The following is a 20,423-nucleotide window of genomic DNA, read 5'->3' as shown; positions in this document are numbered from 1 at the left end:
CAAGTGGGCCAAATTGTTTAATAACTAATTTTCTAAACAGATAATTTTCCATGCCATTTACTTACAGTATGCTGATACATGTAATTTATTGCCTAATGTACTTTTTGGGAATTTTTTCTCTTTTTATGACCAAGAACAAAAAATAAAGGGATGTTAGATTTTCAGCCCCACAGAGTGAGGCACAAGGAATCTTCAGCCCCACGGTGTGAGGCCCTTTAACTTAGCTGCTTTCCAGTGTCTTATCTGGCTGGGGCAACAAGGCCCCCTGCAGCACATAGTGACATTAATAAAGACATTGCAGTTCAAGGAAACAAGCACTGCACGTTAATAGATACAAATTAAATTAAATACATTAAAGAACCTGTGTAGAATAGAACATTGTTTGCGATTCCTATCATTAGGAGGACTGGCATCTGATCCTTAAGACAACTGGAACTTAAATCCTAACTGGTTTTCTAGGCATGTACTATTAATCATTTTAAGTTCCTATGACTTCAGTGTCAATACCACAACATCAAGGTTTTCTATGCTCTCTGCTGTATTTAGCACTTATATGAGTTATTGAAGGTAAAAGATGCTCAATAAATAGCTGTTGGAAGAATGAAGTAAAAAAAACAGTGATCTGAATCCAGTAAGAAGTAAATAATAACCAAGATTAGGATAGTGCTGGGCTCTATATTTAGACAGACATCCCATGTGGTGTTCATGCAGTAAAAGCTGTCTTCCTACTGATGAGGGCTCCCAAGGCCCCCTTCAAGTCATTGTTGCGAAAACTGTAGATGAAGGGATTCAGCATGGGTGTGACTATAGTGTACATCACTGCAGCAACTGTGTCCTTCTGGGCCATGTGGGAGGATGTGGGGTTGAAATAAATCCCAATTATAGTCCCATAGAAGAGGGACACCACAGAGAGATGAGAGCCACAGGTGGAGAAAGCTTTCCACTTGCCTTTTGTGGATGGGATCCTCATCACGGCAGCAACGATGAGCATGTAGGAGACCAGGATGCCCACAAAGGGGAAAAATATTGGCAGGGTACCCACAGTATTTACCATAGCATAATTGAGAAAGGTATCAGAGCAAGCCAGCTTCAGAATATCGCTGAGGTCACAGAAGAAGTTAGGAACCTGGTTGTTGGTGCAAAATGAAAGGTGGGTCAGCGATAGTGTGTGAGTCAGGGCATTCACCAAGGCTGCAGTCCAGGATGCTGACACCAGGAGTATACACAACTGTGGTGTCATAGACATGGCATAATGCAGGGGGTGACAGATGGCAGCATAGCGGTCATAGGCCATGGCACCCAGAAGGAAGCTGTCTATGCTGCCAAACAACACAAAAAAGAATGTCTGAGTCAGGCACCCAGCATAAGAGATTCCTTTGTGTCCTGTGATATGGTTGACCAGCATCTTGGGGATGGTGGTGGTAGTGAAACAAATGTCCATGCAGGCCAGGTTAGCCAGGAAGAAGTACATGGGATTATGAAGTCGAGTATCTGTGGTGATGGCCAGGATGATGAGTAGGTTCCCCAACCCCGTGACTAGGTACATGCTCAGGAAGAGTATAAACAGTAGCTGTTGTTGCTTGGGGTTCTCTGAAATACCCAATAGGATGAATTCAGACACCAGGGTGAGGTTTTCCCCCTCTGTGGTCATCCTGGGTCAATGAGAAAGGAAGTAGGTCCCTGTTCCTAACAAGGCAAGCCCCTGCCCTGCCATATACCTGGATCTCATCCCACTGGTTAGTTCACATTCATCATTTCTTCTGACTCTCTCTTAAAATGATATCCCTTCATACATTTTCTATATTACTTCCATCACTGAACACAGCATTCATTACACTCTGCCCAGCAAAAGGTTGGAAAAGAATCCTACAAGCAAATGTACCAAAAAAGAGGGCAGGAACAGCTATACTTATAGAAGATAAAATAGACTTCAAAGTAAAAAAGGTGAAAAGAGACATAGAGATCACTACATTATAATTAAGGGGGCAATACCTCAGGAAGACATAGCACTCAGCAACATATACTGCCCAAATGAAGGAGCGCCAAACTATATGAGCTCTGAAAACAGACATTAAAGAAAATACATATATAGTAGGAGATTTTAACACCCCACTCTCACCAATGGATAGATCAACAAGACAAAATATAAACAAGAACACTGGAGCTCTAAATAAGGGCCTAGACTTGATTGGCTTAACAGGCATCTATAGACCACTGCACCCAAAAAAAAAAAAAAAACAAAACCCTGATTACAAATTTTTCTCTAGTGCACACAGATCATTCTCCAGGAATGATGACATATTGGGTCACAAGACAAACCTCAACAGATACATGAAAATCAAAATCATACCAACTATCTTCTGTGATCATAAAGGTATCAAACTAGGAATAAACAATGAAAAAAGAAAGCAAAGAACCCTCCTACTTCATGGAGATTGAATCCACACTACTGGAAGGCCACTGGATTAATGAGGTGACTAAAGGAGAAATAAAAAATATATATACCTAGAGACAAATGTAAACAAGGACACAACTTTCCAGAATATATTGGACATAGCAAAAGTAGTAATAACAAGAAAGTATATATCAATACAGGCTCACATCAAGAAACAATAAACAACCCAAAGAACCAACATAATCTTCAATCTCAAAGAACTAGAAAAAGAACAAAAAAAAATCTGAAAAGCCAGTAGAATAAAGGAAATAATAAAAATAAAAGCAGAAATAAATGAAATAGAAATTTTAAAAAAATCCAAAAGATCAACAAAATCAAAAGTTGGTTCTTTGAAAAAATAAACAAAATACACAAATCTCTAGCGAGGCTCACAAAGAAAAAATGAGAGAAAAAACCAAAGTAATATGATTATAAATGAAATAGGAGAAATTACAACAAACACAGCAGAAATGAAAAAATAATCAGTGATTATTATGAACAGTTATATGTAAACAAGTTCAACAATCTAGAAGAGATGGACAAATTCCTAGAACTATACAATCATCCAAAGCTAGAAAAAGAAGAAATAGAATACCCTAACAGACCCATTACAAGCAGCGACATTGAAACAGTATTCAAAACTCTTTGGAAAACCAAACCTCCAACCAGATAGTTTCACAAATGAATTCTACCAAATGTTCAGAAACAAACTAGTGCCTATCTTCTACAAACTCTTTCAAAAAATTGAGAAAGAAGGAATACTACCCAATATGTTCTATGAGGTCAACATTACACTAATACCAAAACCAAACAAGGATAACACACACACACACACACACACACACACACACAAAACTACGGGCCAATCACTCTAATGAACACTGTTTCAAAAATCCTCAACAAAATCTTAGCCAACAACTCCAACAATGCATCAAAAGATAATGCATCTTGACCAAGCGGGATTTATTCTACGGGCACAAAGATGGTTCAGCATCCAAAAATCAATTAATGTAGTCCAACATATCAACAAAAAGAAAAAGTCATATGATCATATAAATAGATGCTGAGAAAGTTCAACATCTGTTTATGATAGAAGGAAATCCTTGGGATACAAGGAAGATATCTTAACATAATAAAAGCCATATATGACAAACACACAGCTAATATTATCCTCAATGGTGAAAAGCTGAAAGCCTTTCCCTTAAGATATGGAGCAAGACAAAGGATATCCACTCTCACCACTGCTTTTCAATATAATACTAGAAGTCCTAGCCAGAGTGTTAAGTCAAGGGAGAGACATTCAAGGAATCCAAATAAGAAAAGAAGTAGTAAACCTATCACTATTTGCAGTCAATATGATAATATACATAGAGAATCCTAAAAACTCCACAGAAAAACTAATCAAGATAATCAACCAGTTTGGTAAAGCAGGATACAAAATCAAAACACAAAAATCAGTAGCTTTCTATATCAAACAATCAATCTGAAGAAGAAGAACTTAAGAAAACCACCCCTTTCACAATTGAAACAAAAAAAAAATCAAATACTTGGGAATAAACCTAATAAAAGAGGTGAAGGACCTATACAAAGAAACCTATAAGACAATGTTAAAAGAATAGAAGAAGACATAGAGAAATGAAAAGACACCCTTTGCTTACGGATTGGAAGAGTTAACATTATCACAATAGGTAAGATATGGAAACAACCCAAATGCCCCAAAATACAGGACTGGATCAAGAAGATGTGGTATATATAAAAAAATGGAATACTATTCAGCAATCAAAAAAAGATAAATCAAAGTTATTTGCAGCACCAATCACGGAGCTAGAAGAGATTAGGCTCAGTGAAAGAAATCAGAAGGAAAAATAAAAATACTGATAGTTTCTCAATGGGATGAATATAGGGGAACCAAATAAGGCATCAGGAAAATAAATAATAATATAAAAAACAAAACATAGCACAACAAAATTAACAGACAATCATAAATCAGATACATTCTGCAGGGGTAGGAGAGAGGGATCAAAACAAGTGTAGAAAGAGCACAAGGGACTATGGTAATGGTGCATGGGTGAATGGGTGGTGGGAATTCTATGGGGACTACACCTGACTCCCCTCGACAGTGTATTTAAGTGGATCTACCTGAGCTGCTCCCCACTCTGCCTCTGGTCAGTCCACTGACCACCCGCATCTCTGGCCTACACCCCAGTTCTTTTAAGTGAAAATAAGTAAAATTTTTGAAAACCAATTATATAAATTTCTCTAGACATTCTATAGCATAAAAGTGAAAATATGTATAAAAGGATGTTGATGATAGACAGAAAGGGGCAAAGAGAGAAAGACAGACAAATGGGAGTGTGGGAGTGGGGAGATGCACTTGGATGTTTAATTGCTTAAGTTGGGTGGTGAATAGATGCTATATTCCTGCTTGAAATATGGTCTATGCTATTTTGAATGGCTAAATCATCACACACTCACACAACACCCACACACACACACCTTTAGGAACTCACAGAGTGACAGAGCTGGATAGCTGCTCAGGTAAATGATAGAGTGCACCCCATCCTCTGGTTAAGGTCACTGTGTCCCTGCGGTTCTGACCCTGAAGCTTCAGACACACCTCTGAGTGTCCCACCTCTGCTGAGCTTGCTAAGTTCCCACAGACCCCGTGTCAAACCCAGCTCAGCACCTGCACCTGATCTTACTCATTCTCTGCACCCAGTTTGTTGCTTGTCCCACCTACAGCCCCATCACCCAAGCCAGATGTGGGCAACAGCCAGCCCTCCTGCCACACTCACTATTATCTTGATGGCTTTACCTGACACTTCTCTTCTTCTGATGCCTCCTTTCCTTCTCAGACACCACCTGATACTCATCTTGACATTCTTAGACATAAAATCTGGCCATCCTCTGGCCTTTGGGGGTCCAGGATTGCTCTACTAGTCAAACCTCTACAGTGGCCCCCACCACAGTGAAATGATCTGCCTTTCCCTTGCTCAAATCCTGCACCAACTTCCTGTCATCCTACTTCTATTACCCAACACTCTTACCTGTTTTGTGTACCTGATGCCTTGGCAGGGAATTGACATGCTTCATCTTATTTCATCTTCTAGGACTGGCAGTGCTACCTCCATTACAGGACAAAAAAGGCATGGAGAGATCAAGAAAAATGGTCATACTACCAAGTATCTCATTGTGTGTGTTGTTGCAAAACCCATAATACTCTGTGATGCAAGACTCAGAAGCTGCAACTATTAGCAAACTTACACACACAGTTTTCTTTCATTTGATTTTGATTTTATTTTGCAGACAAGTGAACTGAGTTTGGAGAGGCAAAGTCACTTCCTCAAAGCCACACAGCAGGTCTGGATGTCCCTATTTGTGGGTTCCTTTCCTTGTATCTGGCCTCCCTCCCTCCCCACTGACCTGTGGAAGTAACCCCTCTGGGTGCAGGCGATGTCTTAGGGGAAGTGAGTGAGTTCTTGAGGGGAAAGCATCCTCGATTGAGAGGGATGTGGAGGCAGGTCTGGCTTCACAGGAGGATCCTGAGGCTCTGGCAAAGCCAGATTTATCCTTCATCCGCACTCTTTGGGTGCAGTCCCTCATGTCTTATTAGGGCTCCTGCTAATTGTCTGCTGCACAAGTTGTTCCCACTGATCCTGCCTCTTTGGAGCAGAGGCTGGGGAATTAGCTCTGGGTTTCCCTCTGCTGATGAACTCTGTATTCTGGGGCCCGGGTCTTTATGGGATCTCCCAGCTCTGCTAGGCCTGCCCATCACTGGGTACATTGGTGGCTCCTCACTGCTCCGAGCACTGCCCTGCTAATCTTTATTTTAACTTTTAATTGAGGTGAGATTCATATACTATAAAATCTACCATTCCTGTTTAATGGTGCTTTGTTCTGAAGTTACATGGTTTATAACATTATAGCCATTTGAGGTGTACAGTTGAATGCTTTGTGATCTCTACATACTTCATTATAATCACTTCTAAAAGTCTAGTTTCTGTCACCTTAGAATTGACCCCATCTACCTGTTTCACCCACCAGATCCTCCTTCCCCTCTGGAAATGACCATTTTTCTTGTCAAAATGTGTGGGTTTACTTTTGTTTTATTTCTTATCCCTCTGCTCTGTTTCCTTGTGTTCCACATAGAGTGAAATCATATATTGTTTTCTCTCTTTCTGAGATCTTTCACGTAGCATAATACCCTCAGTTAATACACCCAACTGGACACTGTGCTAGTCAAGATATTTTATTTAAAGGTCTATAGATTTTCAAGACTTGTTTTTACCTTCAAATTCCTTGCTTATCCATAGTTTCCTACTTTTCTTTTTAAAAAACTTTTTTTATTTTTACATCATTGTTCATTTTTTAAATTTATTTTTTCATTATTTGTATCTTTATTAATTTAGTCTCTTTTCTAATTTCTTTTTTATTTAAATTTTATTTTTATATTCCCCATACAATTACATTGTTCATTTTTAAACAATATTTGCTTCCCCCAACCCCTTCAGGTGTAGTCCCCATAAAGTTTCCTTCACCAATGCTCCCATGCACCATCACCTCACTTCCCTGTGCTCCCCCTCCTTCCCTCTGATGGCTCTCCCTCCTCCTCCCCTGCAGCATGTCTCTGATTTATAATTGTCTGTTTTGGCTTTGTTGTGTTTTGGATGGAACTAGAACTAATTATGCTTAGTGAAATAAGCCAAAAGGAAAAAGAAAAATATCGGATGGTTTCACTTATAGCAGGAATATAGGGGGACCAAATAAGACATCAGTGCAAAAAAATAATAATTTCCTACTTTTCTTGAACAATTTCAAGGACTTCTAAAGCCTAGGGGTGTGGTAATATATGGGTGCCCCCAGTGTCCAGACTGGGCAACACACCTGTGATGGTGCAGGGTCATCTCCACCCTGGGGCTGCAGAAAATTCAAGCTACAGTCCCCTCATCTCTTTGCTTGCAGCTATCCTGTCTCCACAAAACACAAACTCCAAGTAAAACTTAATGCAATTCTCTGCTGACCCAACATTCCTTTCCTACTTCTCTGCTTGCACTTGACAATTTCTGTGTATTCCTTTATTTACTTTATTTTTATGATAGTTTGGTAAAGATTCCTCAAGATACAATAAATCACACATATTCAGAGTGTTCCATTTGATGAGTTTGACATGCACCTATGAAATGACCTGTTTTTAAATAAATTCATTTAAAATTATAATTTAAAATATGAAAATATAATAATATATATTTTAAATAATTTCTAAAATTAGTGAAGTATGGCAAGATTATTGCAAATAACTCATTTACACCCTTATTCCAGTTTCACCAATTGTTACATTCTTTCACGTTTTATTACTCCATCTCTCTCCTTATATCCAGTGTTCCTCACTTAATTCCATCACAGATTCTTGGAATATGTAATTTGAAATGAAAGGACATCATGAAAGTCCTCGATTGACATCGCTTCATTCAACATCAGTCAGGACATTTTTTCATATCAGTGTTATAACAAAATGGTGTTGTGCTAAATGATGTTATTCTAGGACCTGCAGAATATTTTCTTTTTAACTCTAACCAAACCCCACACTCTACATAGAAGACCTGAAACAAGGTGGCTTTGTTGGGGCTGAAGCTAACTGACCTCAGCCCAGGTTACACCCCCAAACCTCTCTAGCCCCATCAAGGCTCCCAGGAGCCAACAGCTGCTCCAGCCCGCATGGTCCAGAATGCAGACCAGGCTGGGCTTTTCTGCCTTGTATATCTGTCTCTAGGACTCTAAAATGGACCTATCAGGGGCAAGCTAAATGGACCTATCATGTCAAGTTCACTTTGTTAATTTCTTATTGAGAAATGGAAAATGAGCTGATTGGTGCTATGTGACTCAATCGTTAGATTCTTAGGGTTGATAATAGCCCAAATAGGATTGTAGGGTAGGACAGGACACCCTGAAGGGCATATAAGGCAGAGCAACAGCCAGCTTGTCTCATTCTGCTATCAATGTTCAACAAAGGAGTCTTTCTACAGACAGCCTCTTAAGAAAAGGATTCCTTGGGCAACCTTCAAGGAATGGCTCTGCACCCAGCCTCTGGAGAGATATGTCGAGTTTTTGACATGTCCACCATGGAATTCACCAAATCTTTATAGGCTTTGTCAACTTGTAGACATGTACACCTCTCTAGAACTTCACAGAGACTCGGCAGTTGCTCCTGCCTCCAGCACTGCCTCTGACATCACCTTCAAGGAGCACTGTCGGGCTCAGCCAGCATTTTGAAGAGCTAAACATACCCTATAGTTTTCTGGTACACACCAGAGAAATGATGAGCCCATTTCACAACAGTGTTATAGTCTAGTCCCTTGCCAACTATTCCAGCACCCGGCCCAGACTTTGGATTGTTGGTATGGGCTGCTGCATGTCACTTCATCTTTTACAAATGGCCTTTGTTGAGACTCTGTATGTTGCAGACACTATTTGGGGTGAGACAGCTAGCCACTTGTGGTTTTAGAAACTGTTTTTCTTTCCCCCAGTGTCCTATTTGTTAAGTAAATCCTGTTGTTTTTGGACCCTGAGCTTGAGTGGGCTTCATTCTGTGCATGGGTGAGGACCCACTGACAGTCACCTGCCCCCACTTGCTGTCCCTTAGCCTTGGTTCTACTTTAAGTATTCTTGAGCACTGTTTTCATACATTTATGAACCACTTAATGGTAAGGTGCAGATATAATACTCCTCTGCCTGTAAATGAATGCATTGTTTTTCCTAGGAACAAGATATTCACTTATATAACCGCAGTGAATTTATCAAATTCAAGAAACTTATCACTTTCACATTTTATTTTGTTGAGATGTTGCAGGAACAAATGTTTCTAATAATCCCCAACAAATCTATAATATATACAATTATTTTCCTTTGCTTGGAGATCCAGTCCAGGTGTATCTGTTGTTGTCATGGACTTTTTCTTCATTCATTTGGACCATTCTCTCAGCTCTTTGGGTCTTTCATAACATTTAAAATTAAAAATATATTTATATTTACATTACAAATTATTCTAATGGGGACTCCCCCATTAGAGGTTGAGCACTGGGCTGCGAAGCTGCCCGCAGCCTCTGCAGCACTGGTTCAATCCCCAGCGGGCCGGCGGGGGTCCCACATGACACGCAGACTTCTCCTGTCTTGCCCGCTGCTCCCCTCAGCAGTGTGTTTCATAAGTCTGCCTGTTCTGCTCCCCGCTCTGGCTCTGGTGAATTCTCTCACCCTCCCGTGCTTCTGACTGTACCCAACTCTTGTATAAAATAAATATATAAATAAATCTTTTTAAAAAATTATTCTAATGCTACAAACATTTGGAAAGTTTTCAGTGAACTCAATACCTTGATCATTGGATTGAGCAATTCTCAGAGTCGACATTGACGTTTGAAGAATCCAGGCCAGATTGTTTAGAATATTTCTCAGTGTGGTTTTATCAGATGTTTCCTACATTAAACTCAGTTGCACAATTTAAGCAGGAACACAGAAGGGATGTTGGCTTCTTCATTGTCATCATTTCAGGAAACACATATTATGTCTCCCTTCCTCTGAGCCTGGAAACTTCATGCTCTGATGTCTCTGAGGAGACCAAGCAGATGTCCCGAGGAAGAGCAGCAAAGGTTGTATGGGCAGGTGCCTTTCTGGGCAGAGTGTGTGTGGACTGCAGTTTGCTAGGCGGGGTCAGAAAGATGTGGCGTCTTCCAGGATGCAATGAGGGCCATATGCTCAAATTAAATTCTCACATTTCACTCTTTTTCTCTGATTCTGTGCCAACTCAGTTTCCAGCTGCTTTCAGACAGGGGCTCGTGAAAGATGAGAACTTTGGAAGAAAATGAAGCAGATGCACTTGACTGTGATCATGCTAGAGGCTCTCGGGCTGCATGAGCAGGAGACTGGGGGTGATGGCATGGAGCTGACTATGGGCCTGATGGCAATAGTTTCAGTGGAGGTAACTCCTGACCACCTCCCTCCAAGCCCTACTCCACCACACACTGCCTCTTGCTGATATTTTTTTCTGCATTTGTTTCCTAAAAAGAAAAGATTATATATTTAAGTGGCAATATATAGAGTTGGTGATTTCTTTTTATTGCAGAATAATATAGGAATATATATGAAATTGTGGTTATATATGTGTATATATACGTGTGTGTGTGTGTGTGTGTGTATATATATATATATATATAAAATGTTGGTATTATATAACAACATCTTCATCATTCATTCATCCACCCATCAATGGAGACTTAGGTTGTTTCCAGATCTTGGTTATTGTAAAATACTGCTATGAATGGTGTCAGATAGTTTTTCAACTCAATGTTTTCTATTCCTTTTCTTATATTCATATTCCTGTATTGCAAGGTAACTCCAGTTTAAGATTTTCATTGAATCTTGATAATATATTTCATAGTGGCTGTAACAATTTACAAACTCACCAATAGCACAGAGCACACCATCTTCATCACACACACCCCTCCATTTGTTATCTATTGTCTTTTTTTTTTTTTTTTTTGGTATCTCATAGTGGTCTTTATTTGCATCTTCTTTTTTTATTTTTTATTTTTTTATTTTAACATTTATCATATTTTACATTTTTAGACAATATTTGCTTCCCCCCAACCCCTCATAGAATTTCCTTCCCCAAGGCCCAATACACAGTCCCCTGTGCTCCTCCCTCCCTTCCTCTCACCCCTCTCCCTCCTCCTCCCCTGCAATATGTCTCTGGTTTATAATTGTCTGGTTTTGCTTTGCTGTGTTTAGTACTGTTATTATTTTTTTTTACACTGATGTCTTATTTGGTTCTCCTATATTCCTGTTATAAGTGAAATCATCCAATATTTTTCTTTTTCCATCCGACTTATTTCACTGAGCATAATTCCTTCTAGCTCCATCCACGTTGCTGCAAATGGCACGAGTTTATCTTTTTTTTGATTGCTGAGTAATATTCCACTGTATGTATATATATATATATATATATACCACATCTTCTTGATCCAGTCATCTGTTTTTGGGCATTTGGGTTGTTTCCAGGTTTTACCTGTTGTAAATAGTGCTGCAGTAAACATAGGTGTACAGGTGCTCTTTTGAATCACTGTTTTTGTGTCCTTTGGGTAGATCCCTAGTAGTGGAATTGCCGGATCTTATGGTAGCTCCATTTTTAGTAGACCGAGGAACCTCCAGACAGCTTTCCAAAATGGTTGGACCAGTTTTCACTCTCACCAGCAATGTAGGAGAGTTCCTTTTTCACCGCATCCTCACCAGCATTTGTTGTTGCTTGTTTTTTTCATATGTGCCATTCTTACTTGTGTAAGGTGGTGTCTCAGTGTGATTTTGATTTGCATTTCCCTGATGATAAGGGATGTTGAACATTTTTTCACATACCTGTTGGCCATTTGCATTTCCTCTTTGGATAAATGTCTTTTGAGTTCTTCTGCCCATTTCTTGACTGGATTGTTTATTTTGTTATTGTTGAGCCCTGAGAGTTCTTTGCATATCATTGTGACCAGTTCCTTATCAATTGGATGGAGTGCAAAGATTTTTTCCCAATCAGAGAGGTGTCTCTCTGTTTTGGTTAATGTCTCTTTTGCTGTGCAGAAGCTTTTCAGTTTGATGTAATCCCAGGTGTTTATCTTTGCCTTCACTATCACTGCTTTGGGTCATGAGTCTTTAAAGGTGTTTCTGAGATGTATGTCTTGTAGTGTTTTACCTATATTTTCTTCTATATATTTTATGGTTTCACGTCTTATGTCCAGTTCTCTTATCCATTTTTGAGTTGATTTTTGTGCATGGTGAGAGGTAGTGGTCTAGTTTCATTTTTTTGCATGTGGAAGTCCAGTTTTCCCAGCACCATTTATTGAACACACTGGCCGTGTTCCATTGCATATTCTTTGCTCCTTTGTCAAAGATTAGTTGTTCATATAAGTGCGGCTTTATTTCTGGGCTCTCTATTTGGTTCCATTAGTCTGTGTGTCTGTTTTTGTTCCAATACCAAACTGTTTTAATTATTATGGCTTTGTAGTAATAGCTTGAAGTTTGGAAGTGTGATACCTCCTTTCTCCTTTGTTTTCATCAGTAGGGCTTTGGCTATTCGTAGTTTTTGGTGGTTCCATATGAATTTCACCAGTATTTGTTCTATTTCTTTGAAGAATGTCTTTGGGATTTTTATTGGAATAGCATTGAATCTGTATATTGCTTTTGGGAGGATGGCCATTTTAATAATGTTGATTCTTCCAATCCATGAGCAGGGGATGGCTTTCCATTTCTTTGTGTTTTCTTCAATTTTTTTTAACAGTGATTTATAATTTTCTTTGTATAGGTCTGTCACCTCTTTTGTTAGGTTTATTCGCAAGTATTTGACTGTTTTGGTTTCAGTTGTGAAAGGGATGGTTTTTTTTTTTTAATTTCTTCTTCTTCCAGTTGATTGTTTGTGTAAAGGAAGGCTACTGATTTTTGTGTGTTGGTTTTGTATCCTGCTACATTACTGAACTGGTTGATTATTTTGAGTAGTTTTTCTGTGGAGTTTTTAGGGTTCTCCATGTATAGTGTCATATCATCTGCAAATAGTGATAATTTTTCTTCTTCTTTCCCTATCTGGATTCCTTGTATGTCTTTCTCTTGTCTTATTGCCCTAGCTAGGACCTCCAGTATTATATTGAAGAGCAGTGGTAAGAGAGGACATCCTTGTCTTGTTCCTGATCTTAGAGGAAAGGCCTTCAGCTTTTCACTATTGAGAATAATGTTGGCAGTGGGTTTGTCATATATGGCTTTTATCACGTTAAGGTATGTTCCTTCTATCCCGAGAATTTCAAGGGCCTTCATCATAAATGGATGTTGGACTTTGTCGAACGCTTCCTCAGCATCTATGGATATTATCATATGGTTTTGGTTTTTCTTTTTGTTGATGTGTTGGATTACACTTATCGATTTTCGTATGCTGAACCATCCTTGTGCCCTGGGATGAATCCCACTTGATCGTGGTATACTATCCCTTTGATGCATTGTTGGATTCTGTTGGCAAGGATTTTGTTGAGGATTTTTGCATCAGTGTTCCTTAGGGAGATTGGGCTGTAATTTTCTTTTTTTGTCCTGTCTTTGTTTGGTTTTGGTATTAATGTTGGTTTCATAGAACGTATTTGGTAGTATTCCTTCTTTTTCAATTTTTTGAGAGAGTTTGTGTAAGATAGGCACTAATTCATAGCTGAACATTTGGTAGAATTCATTTTTGAAGCCATCTGGGCCTGTGCTTTTGTTTTTGGGGAGTGCTTTGATTACTGCCTCAATTTCACTGCTTGTAATTGGTCTATTTAGTTCCTCTATTTCTTCTTTGTCCAGCTTTGGATGATTGTATCGTTCTAGGAATTTTCCATCTCTTCTAGGTTGTTGAATTTGTTTGCATTTAAGTGTTCATAGTAATCTCTGATTATTCTTTTGATTTCTACTGAGTCTGTTGTGATTTCTCCTCTCATTTGTAATCTTATTTATGTGCTTTTTTCCCATTTTTTCTTTGTGAGCCTGGCTAAAGGTTTGTCTATTTTGTTTATTTTTTCAAAGATCCAACTTTTGGTTTCATTGATCTTTTGTATTTTTTTTTAATTTCCAATTCATTTATTTCTGCCTTGATTTTTATTATTTCCTTTCTTCTACTGGCTTTAAGGTTTTTTTGTTGTTCTCTTTCTAGCTCTTTGAGATGTGAGATTAGGTTGTTTCTTTGAGTTCTTTCTTGTTTCTTGATGTGAGCCTGTATTGCTATATATTTTCCTCTTATTACTGCTTTTGCTATGTGCCATACATTCTGGAAAGTGGTGTCCTCCTTGCCGTTCAACTCAATGTATTTTTTTTTTGTCTCTTGCACTTATTTTTATTTTTTATTTTGTTAATTAAATAATAAATTTTATTTTTATATTCCCATACAATTGCAACCCCCCCATTCTGACCCCAATCCCTCCCCTCCCGCCCCCCAACCCCCCAAAAAGTGCCTCTGGTTCATAGTTTTTTGTTGATTTTGATTTTCACTTTCGTAATAGTTATTCATTTTCCTGGTCCCTTATTTAAGTTTTCTAGATTCCTGCTATGAGTGAGACCATCCGGTATTTTTCTTTTTCTTTCTGGCTTATTTCGCTGAGCATGATCCCTTCCAGCGCCATCCATGTTGCTGCAAATTGCATGTGTTTATCTGTTTTGAATGCTGAGTAATATTCCATGGTGTATATGGACCACATCTTCTTGATCCAGTCATCTATTTTTGGGCATTTGGGTTGTTTCCAAAGCTTAGCTATTGTAAACAGTGCTGCTATAAACATATGGGTGCAGGTGTTCTTTGGAATTGATGTTTCTGTGTCCTTTGGGTAAATACCTAGGAGTGGAATTGCTGGATCATATGGAAGCTCTATGTTTAGTAGGTCCAGAAATCTCCACACAGCTCTCCATAGTGGTTGGACCAGTTTGCACTCCCACCAACAGTGCAGAAGAGTTCCTTTTTCTCCACACCCTCGCCAACATTTGTTGTTGCTAGTTTCAATGTATTTTTTGATTTCTTCTTTGATCCCCTATTTAGTCCAGTGGTCTTGCATTAGTGTGATTTCAATCTCCATGAAGTGGGTGGGTTCCTTATTTTCTTTTCATGATTTATTTGTAGCTTGATGCCTTTATGATGGGAGAAGATAGTTGGAATGATTTTGATCTTCCTGTATCTGTTGATGTTTGTCTTGTAGCCCAGTATGTGATCGATTCTGGAGAATGATCCATGCGCACTTGAGAAAAATGTGTACTTGGATTTTTGTGGGTGCAGTGTCCTATAGATGTCTGTTAAGTCCATGAGTTCTATGTCTTTATTTAGGGCTCTAGTGTCTTTGTTTATTTTTTGTCTCGTTGGTCTGTCCATTGGTGAGAGTGGGGTGTGGAAGTCTCCCACTCTCTATGTACTTTCTTTAATGTCTGTTTTCAGAGCTGATAATAATTGCCTGATATATTTTGGTGCCCCTTCATTTGGTGAGCATATGTTGATGAGTGTTATATCTTCCTGATGTATTGTCCCCTTGATCATAATGTAGTGTCCATCTATGTCTCTTTTTACCTTTCTTAATTTGAAGTCTATTTCATCTGATATAAATATGGCTGTTTCTGCCTTCTTTTTTGGTCCATTTGCTTGTAGGATTGTTTTCCAGCCTTTTAGTTTCAGTCTATGTTTATCTTTTGTGGTTAAATGTGTTTCCTGGAGACAGCAGAAGGTTGGATTTTGTTTTTTAATCCAGCCTGCTTACTCTGTGTCTTTTTATTGATGAGTTTAATCCATTTACATTTAGAGTTAATATTGATATGTTGGCATCTGTATTGGCCATTTTTTGGTCTTTTTGTGATTTTTATTCCTTGCTTTAGTCTGTTCTTCTTGTTCATTCCTCTGTTGGTTTTGGCTTTAAGACTTCTTGTGGAATTTTTTGGAGTGGGGGGTTAGTTGTAATGAATTTCTGGAGTTTCTGTTTGAGAAGGTCCATATTTTTTCTTCATAGAGGAAGGAGAGCTTTGCAGGGTAAAGTATTCTTGGTTGGCATTTTGTCTTGAAGTTTGCTGAATATGTTACTCCATTCTCTTCTTTCCCGTAATGTTTCTTTGGAGTAGTCTGAGATTTACTTGATTGGTTTTCCCTTATAAGTTATCTGTTTCTTCCCTCTTGCCCGTTTCATTATTTTTCCTTGTCTTGGACTCTTGCAAGCTTTACTATTAGGTGTCTTGTTGTAGTTTTATTTTTCATCGTGGTAAGTGGGAGTTCTTCTCACTTCTTGTATGTCTATATTCATCTTCTTTTTCATGACTGGGAAGTTTTCTTTAATTATCTCCTTGAATAATTTCTCAGTTCCTTTGTCTCTCTCCTCACCTTCTGGAATGCCTATAACTCTTACATTTCCTCTCTTCATGGAGTCTGATAATTGTCTAAGAGTATCCTCATATTGCTTCATTTGCACTTCTCTCTCCATTTCTCTTTTGGCTCTTTTTATTTCTGTATCTTTGACAGTACTGATCCTTTCTTCCATTTCATTGATTCTGTTTTCATTGCTTTTCCCAGAGTTCCTTATCTCCTCTTGTAATCTTTTAATCTCCTGCATTTCTTTTCTTTCCTTTCTTAAGGTCTCAATTTCATTCTCCAGTTCAGTGATTATTTGTCTCAAATCATTTTTTTCTTTTCGTTTTCTTTCTGCTTTTTAATCATGATGATCATTAGTTCTCTATCTGATAGGCCGAGAATTTTTTCCACGTCATTGTTGAGGTCTGGTGACTGTATTTCTTCTTGTGGTGTGTCCTTCTCTTGCGGGTTTGTTTGGTTATTTATGTTTATTCTTCTCCCTGTTGTTTGCTTTCTAATTAGTTCTATGAGTTGGGACGTTGTGCCACTGGTGTTGGCAGGCATCTCTTTGGATTGCTGCTTTAGGGGTGTTGGAAACTCTTTACCAGACTGAGACCAGCCCTGGTAGGCCAAAACTCCACCAGGGTGTTGATGCTGTGTTGCTTGGCACTGTCCCTTACAGTTCCCTCCCTCTGTATTTACTCAGTTCCAGCATGGAGTCAGCTAGCTGGTGATTTGTTCTGGTCACGTGGTGGCACCATAGACCTGTACTTGCTGACCTGTGCTTTTTCCCAGTGGTTCTCCGAGAAATGGAGGGGGGGCATAGGGCAGCGCCTCAACACAGGGGCTCTTAATCAAGCTGGGTGCTGTGTCTGCCCCAGGTTCACCTGGTGCTGCGCCCGCAGCTGTGTGATTTCTGTGCCCTGAATTCTGTACTCTAGGTCAGTTCCAGGCTATCAGATCCAAAACACTGGCTGTCACCCTGTGCAGTGCCCACAGCTATGGCGCGTCCCACTCCTTGGATTCTGCACCTGGCTCTCAGTTCCATAATGGGGTCTTGCTCCATGCCTTATTTCCCTCCTTACCCCAGTTTGCATGGCTCACCCTCTCTCAGAACCTGAGGGTGTTTTGGGGATCCCTGGTTTCCTGCTATCAGGATTTGGTGATTTTTTTTTCCTGGTCGCTGGGTGGCAGCAGTGATCTTTATTAGTGTCCTTCCAGTACTGTTTTTTTTCCCATGGGTCTTGGGGAACAGAGTGTAAGTGGCGTGGGAGCGCCTTAATGGCATGGGGGTGTCATGTCTGCCTTGTGCCCCACCATCGTAGGGTTCCCACGCCCCAAATTTTGTGCCCCTGGTCTCAGTTCCAAAGCCCTCAGGTCCAGGATGTGGGCTGTAGCCCAGTTCAGTGTCCGCAGAAATGACGCCTTTTGCATCCCACTCCCAAGTCCGGATGCCTGATTTCTGATTACTCAGTGAGGGACATTCACCTCAATGAGAGCTCCCGTGCTTCTCCCTGCAAGTCTAGGTCGCAGTCATGGGGACCTGGGCAGCCGGGAGCCCAGAGCCTTGATCCACATAAGATTTTCAAGAGCACTGCTTTTCCACACAAGCTTACTGGCTGACCTTGGGCTATTTGTAGGTCTCAGGAGTCCTTGTTCTCCTCTAATGGCGCCTGGAGCCATTTGTTCACCTCCGCAGGGATTCCTGCACTGTTCCCCACAGTTCCAGTTGACATATGCGGTGAGAAAAGTAGAAAATTAATACAATGAAAAGAAAACTACAGAAATACACATAATAGTACAGCTTTCATGAGTCCAAGACAAGGAAAAAAAATAATGAAGCTGACAAGGGGCAAAAACAGATAACCTACGAAGGAAAAACAATCAAGCTGATATCAGACTTCTCTGAAGAAACACTACAGTCAAGAAGATAATGAAGTAACATATTCAACAAACTCCAAGATGCAAATGCCAGTCAAGAATCTTCACCCTGCAAAACTCCCTGTCTTCTATGAAGAAAAAATAAGACTTTTGCAGAAAACAAAAACTCCAGAAATTCATTATAACTAAATCCCAACTCCAAAAAATTCTACAAGAAGTCCTAAAACCAAAACCAACTGAGGAATCACTAAGAACAATAGAATAAGGCAAGGAATAAAAATCACAAAAAGACAAACAAAATGGCAAATACAGACACCAACATATAAATATTAACTCTAAATGCAAAAAGACTAAATTCATCAATAAAAAGACAAGGAGTAGCAGGCTGGATTAACATCTAATCCTGTTCTTTGATCAAATTTTGGCAAATTTTCATGTTTCTTCTTCTTGTTAAAGTTAACATAATTTTATTTTAGAACAAAATTTTTCTGGATCAAAAAAGGGAAAAAGAGACACAGATGACACTACATCATGATCAAGGGGACAATACATCGGGAAGCTTTAACACCCACTTTCTTTAATGTCTGTTTTCAGAGCTGATAATAATTGCCTGATATATTTTGGTGCCCCTTCATTTGGTGAGCATATGTTGATGGGTGTTAAAGCTTCCCGATGTATTGTCCCCTTGATCATGATGTAGTGTCATCTGTGTCTCTTTTTCCCTTTTTTAAATTTGAAGATCATTTAATCTGTTATAAGCACAGCTGGTCCTGTCTTCTTTTTTGATCCATTTGCCTGTAGGATTATTTTCCAACCTGTTACTTTCAGTCTATGTTTATCTTTTGTAGTTAAATGTGTTCCTGGAGATAGCAGAAGGATGGCTTTTGTTTTTGTTTTGTTTTTTTTTTTTGCCCTCTTTTCTATTTATTAAATCATTGAAGCAAAATAGCATATTAAAACTTTTGAATTACAAAGTGATGTGGTGGTATATGGCAGAATATTAAAGAAACAAACTTCCTGGTAATGAAAAAGTAATGAAAAATGAAATCTTAGTACTAGTGAATTTGGAGTTCATAGTCATAAAAAATTTTGTTCTAAAATAAAATTATGTTAACTTTAACAAGAAGAAGAAACATGAAAATTTGCCAAAATTTGATCAAAGAACAGGATTAGATGTTAATCCAGCCTGCTACTCCTTGTCTTTTTATTGATGAATTTAGTCTTTTTGCATTTAGAGTTAATATTTATATGTTGGTGTCTGTATTTGCCATTTTGTTTGTCTTTTTGTGATTTTTATTCCTTGCCTTATTCTATTGTTCTTAGTGATTCCTCAGTTGGTTTTGGTTTTAGGACTTCTTGTAGAATTTTTTGGAGTTGGGATTTAGTTATAATGAATTTCTGGAGTTTTTGTTTTCTGCAAAAGTCTTATTTTTTCTTCATAGAAGACAGGGAGTTTTGCAGGGTGAAGTATTCTTGACTGGCATTTGCTGTCTTGGAGTTTGTTGAATATGTTACTTCATTATCTTCTTGACTGTAGTGTTTCTTCAGAGAAGTCTGATATCAGCTTGATTGTTTTTCCTTCGTAGGTTATCTGTTTTTGCCCCTTGTCAGCTTCATTATTTTTTTTCCTTGTCTTGGACTCATGAAAGCTGTACTATTATGTGTATTTCTGTAGTTTTCTTTTCATTGTATTAATTTGGTGTTTTTCTCACTTCTTATATGTCTACATTCACCTCACTTTTCATGCTTGGGAAGTTGTCTTTGGTTATCTGCTGAATAGATTCTCAGTTCCTTGGTTTCTCTCTTCATCTTCTGCAATTCTTACAACTCTATATTTCCTTTCCTCATGTTGTCAGATAGTTCTTGAAGTGTTTCTTCTTTCTTTTTCCTTTGTACTTCTCTTTCCTTTTCTTTTTTGGTTATTTTTATTTCTGTATCTTCCAGAGTACTGATCCACTCTTCCATTTCATCATTTCTGTTTTTGTCGCTTTCCCCAGAGTTCTTTAGCTCCTCCCATAATCTTTTGATCCCCTGCATTTCTTTCATTTCCTTCTTTAGGGACTCTATTTCATTCTTCAGTTCATTAATTATTTTTCTCATTTCATTCTTTTCCTTTTCATATTCTTTATGTTTTTTAATCATGATGTTTTTGAATTCTCTATCTGGCAGGCAGAGAATTTCTTCCATGTCATTATTGTTGAATTCTAGTGGCTGATTTTCTTTTTGTGATGTGTCCTTGTGGGCTTGCTTGGT

At 38.7% G+C, this 20,423-nt stretch overlaps 1 protein-coding gene across 1 annotated transcript; it reads right to left on the bottom strand.

Annotated features, from left to right (window-relative positions):
- Window positions 1–703: 703 nt before the first annotated feature.
- Window positions 704–1,651, bottom strand: LOC119242174 (olfactory receptor 1361-like). Its single transcript, XM_037507940.1, has one exon. It carries the CDS (start codon window positions 1,649–1,651, stop codon window positions 704–706), a length of 948 nt encoding a protein of 315 aa, XP_037363837.1.
- Between the last annotated feature and the right edge of the window lie 18,772 nt (window positions 1,652–20,423).

The sequence above is a fragment of the Talpa occidentalis genome, unplaced genomic scaffold (assembly GCF_014898055.3).
Source record: "Talpa occidentalis isolate TD23 unplaced genomic scaffold, MPIMG_talOcc4v2.1 talOcc4.12, whole genome shotgun sequence".
NCBI lineage: Eukaryota > Metazoa > Chordata > Mammalia > Eulipotyphla > Talpidae > Talpa > Talpa occidentalis.
The sequence above is the reverse complement of the archived record's forward strand: the minus strand, read 5'-3'. Positions and strand labels throughout refer to the sequence as shown.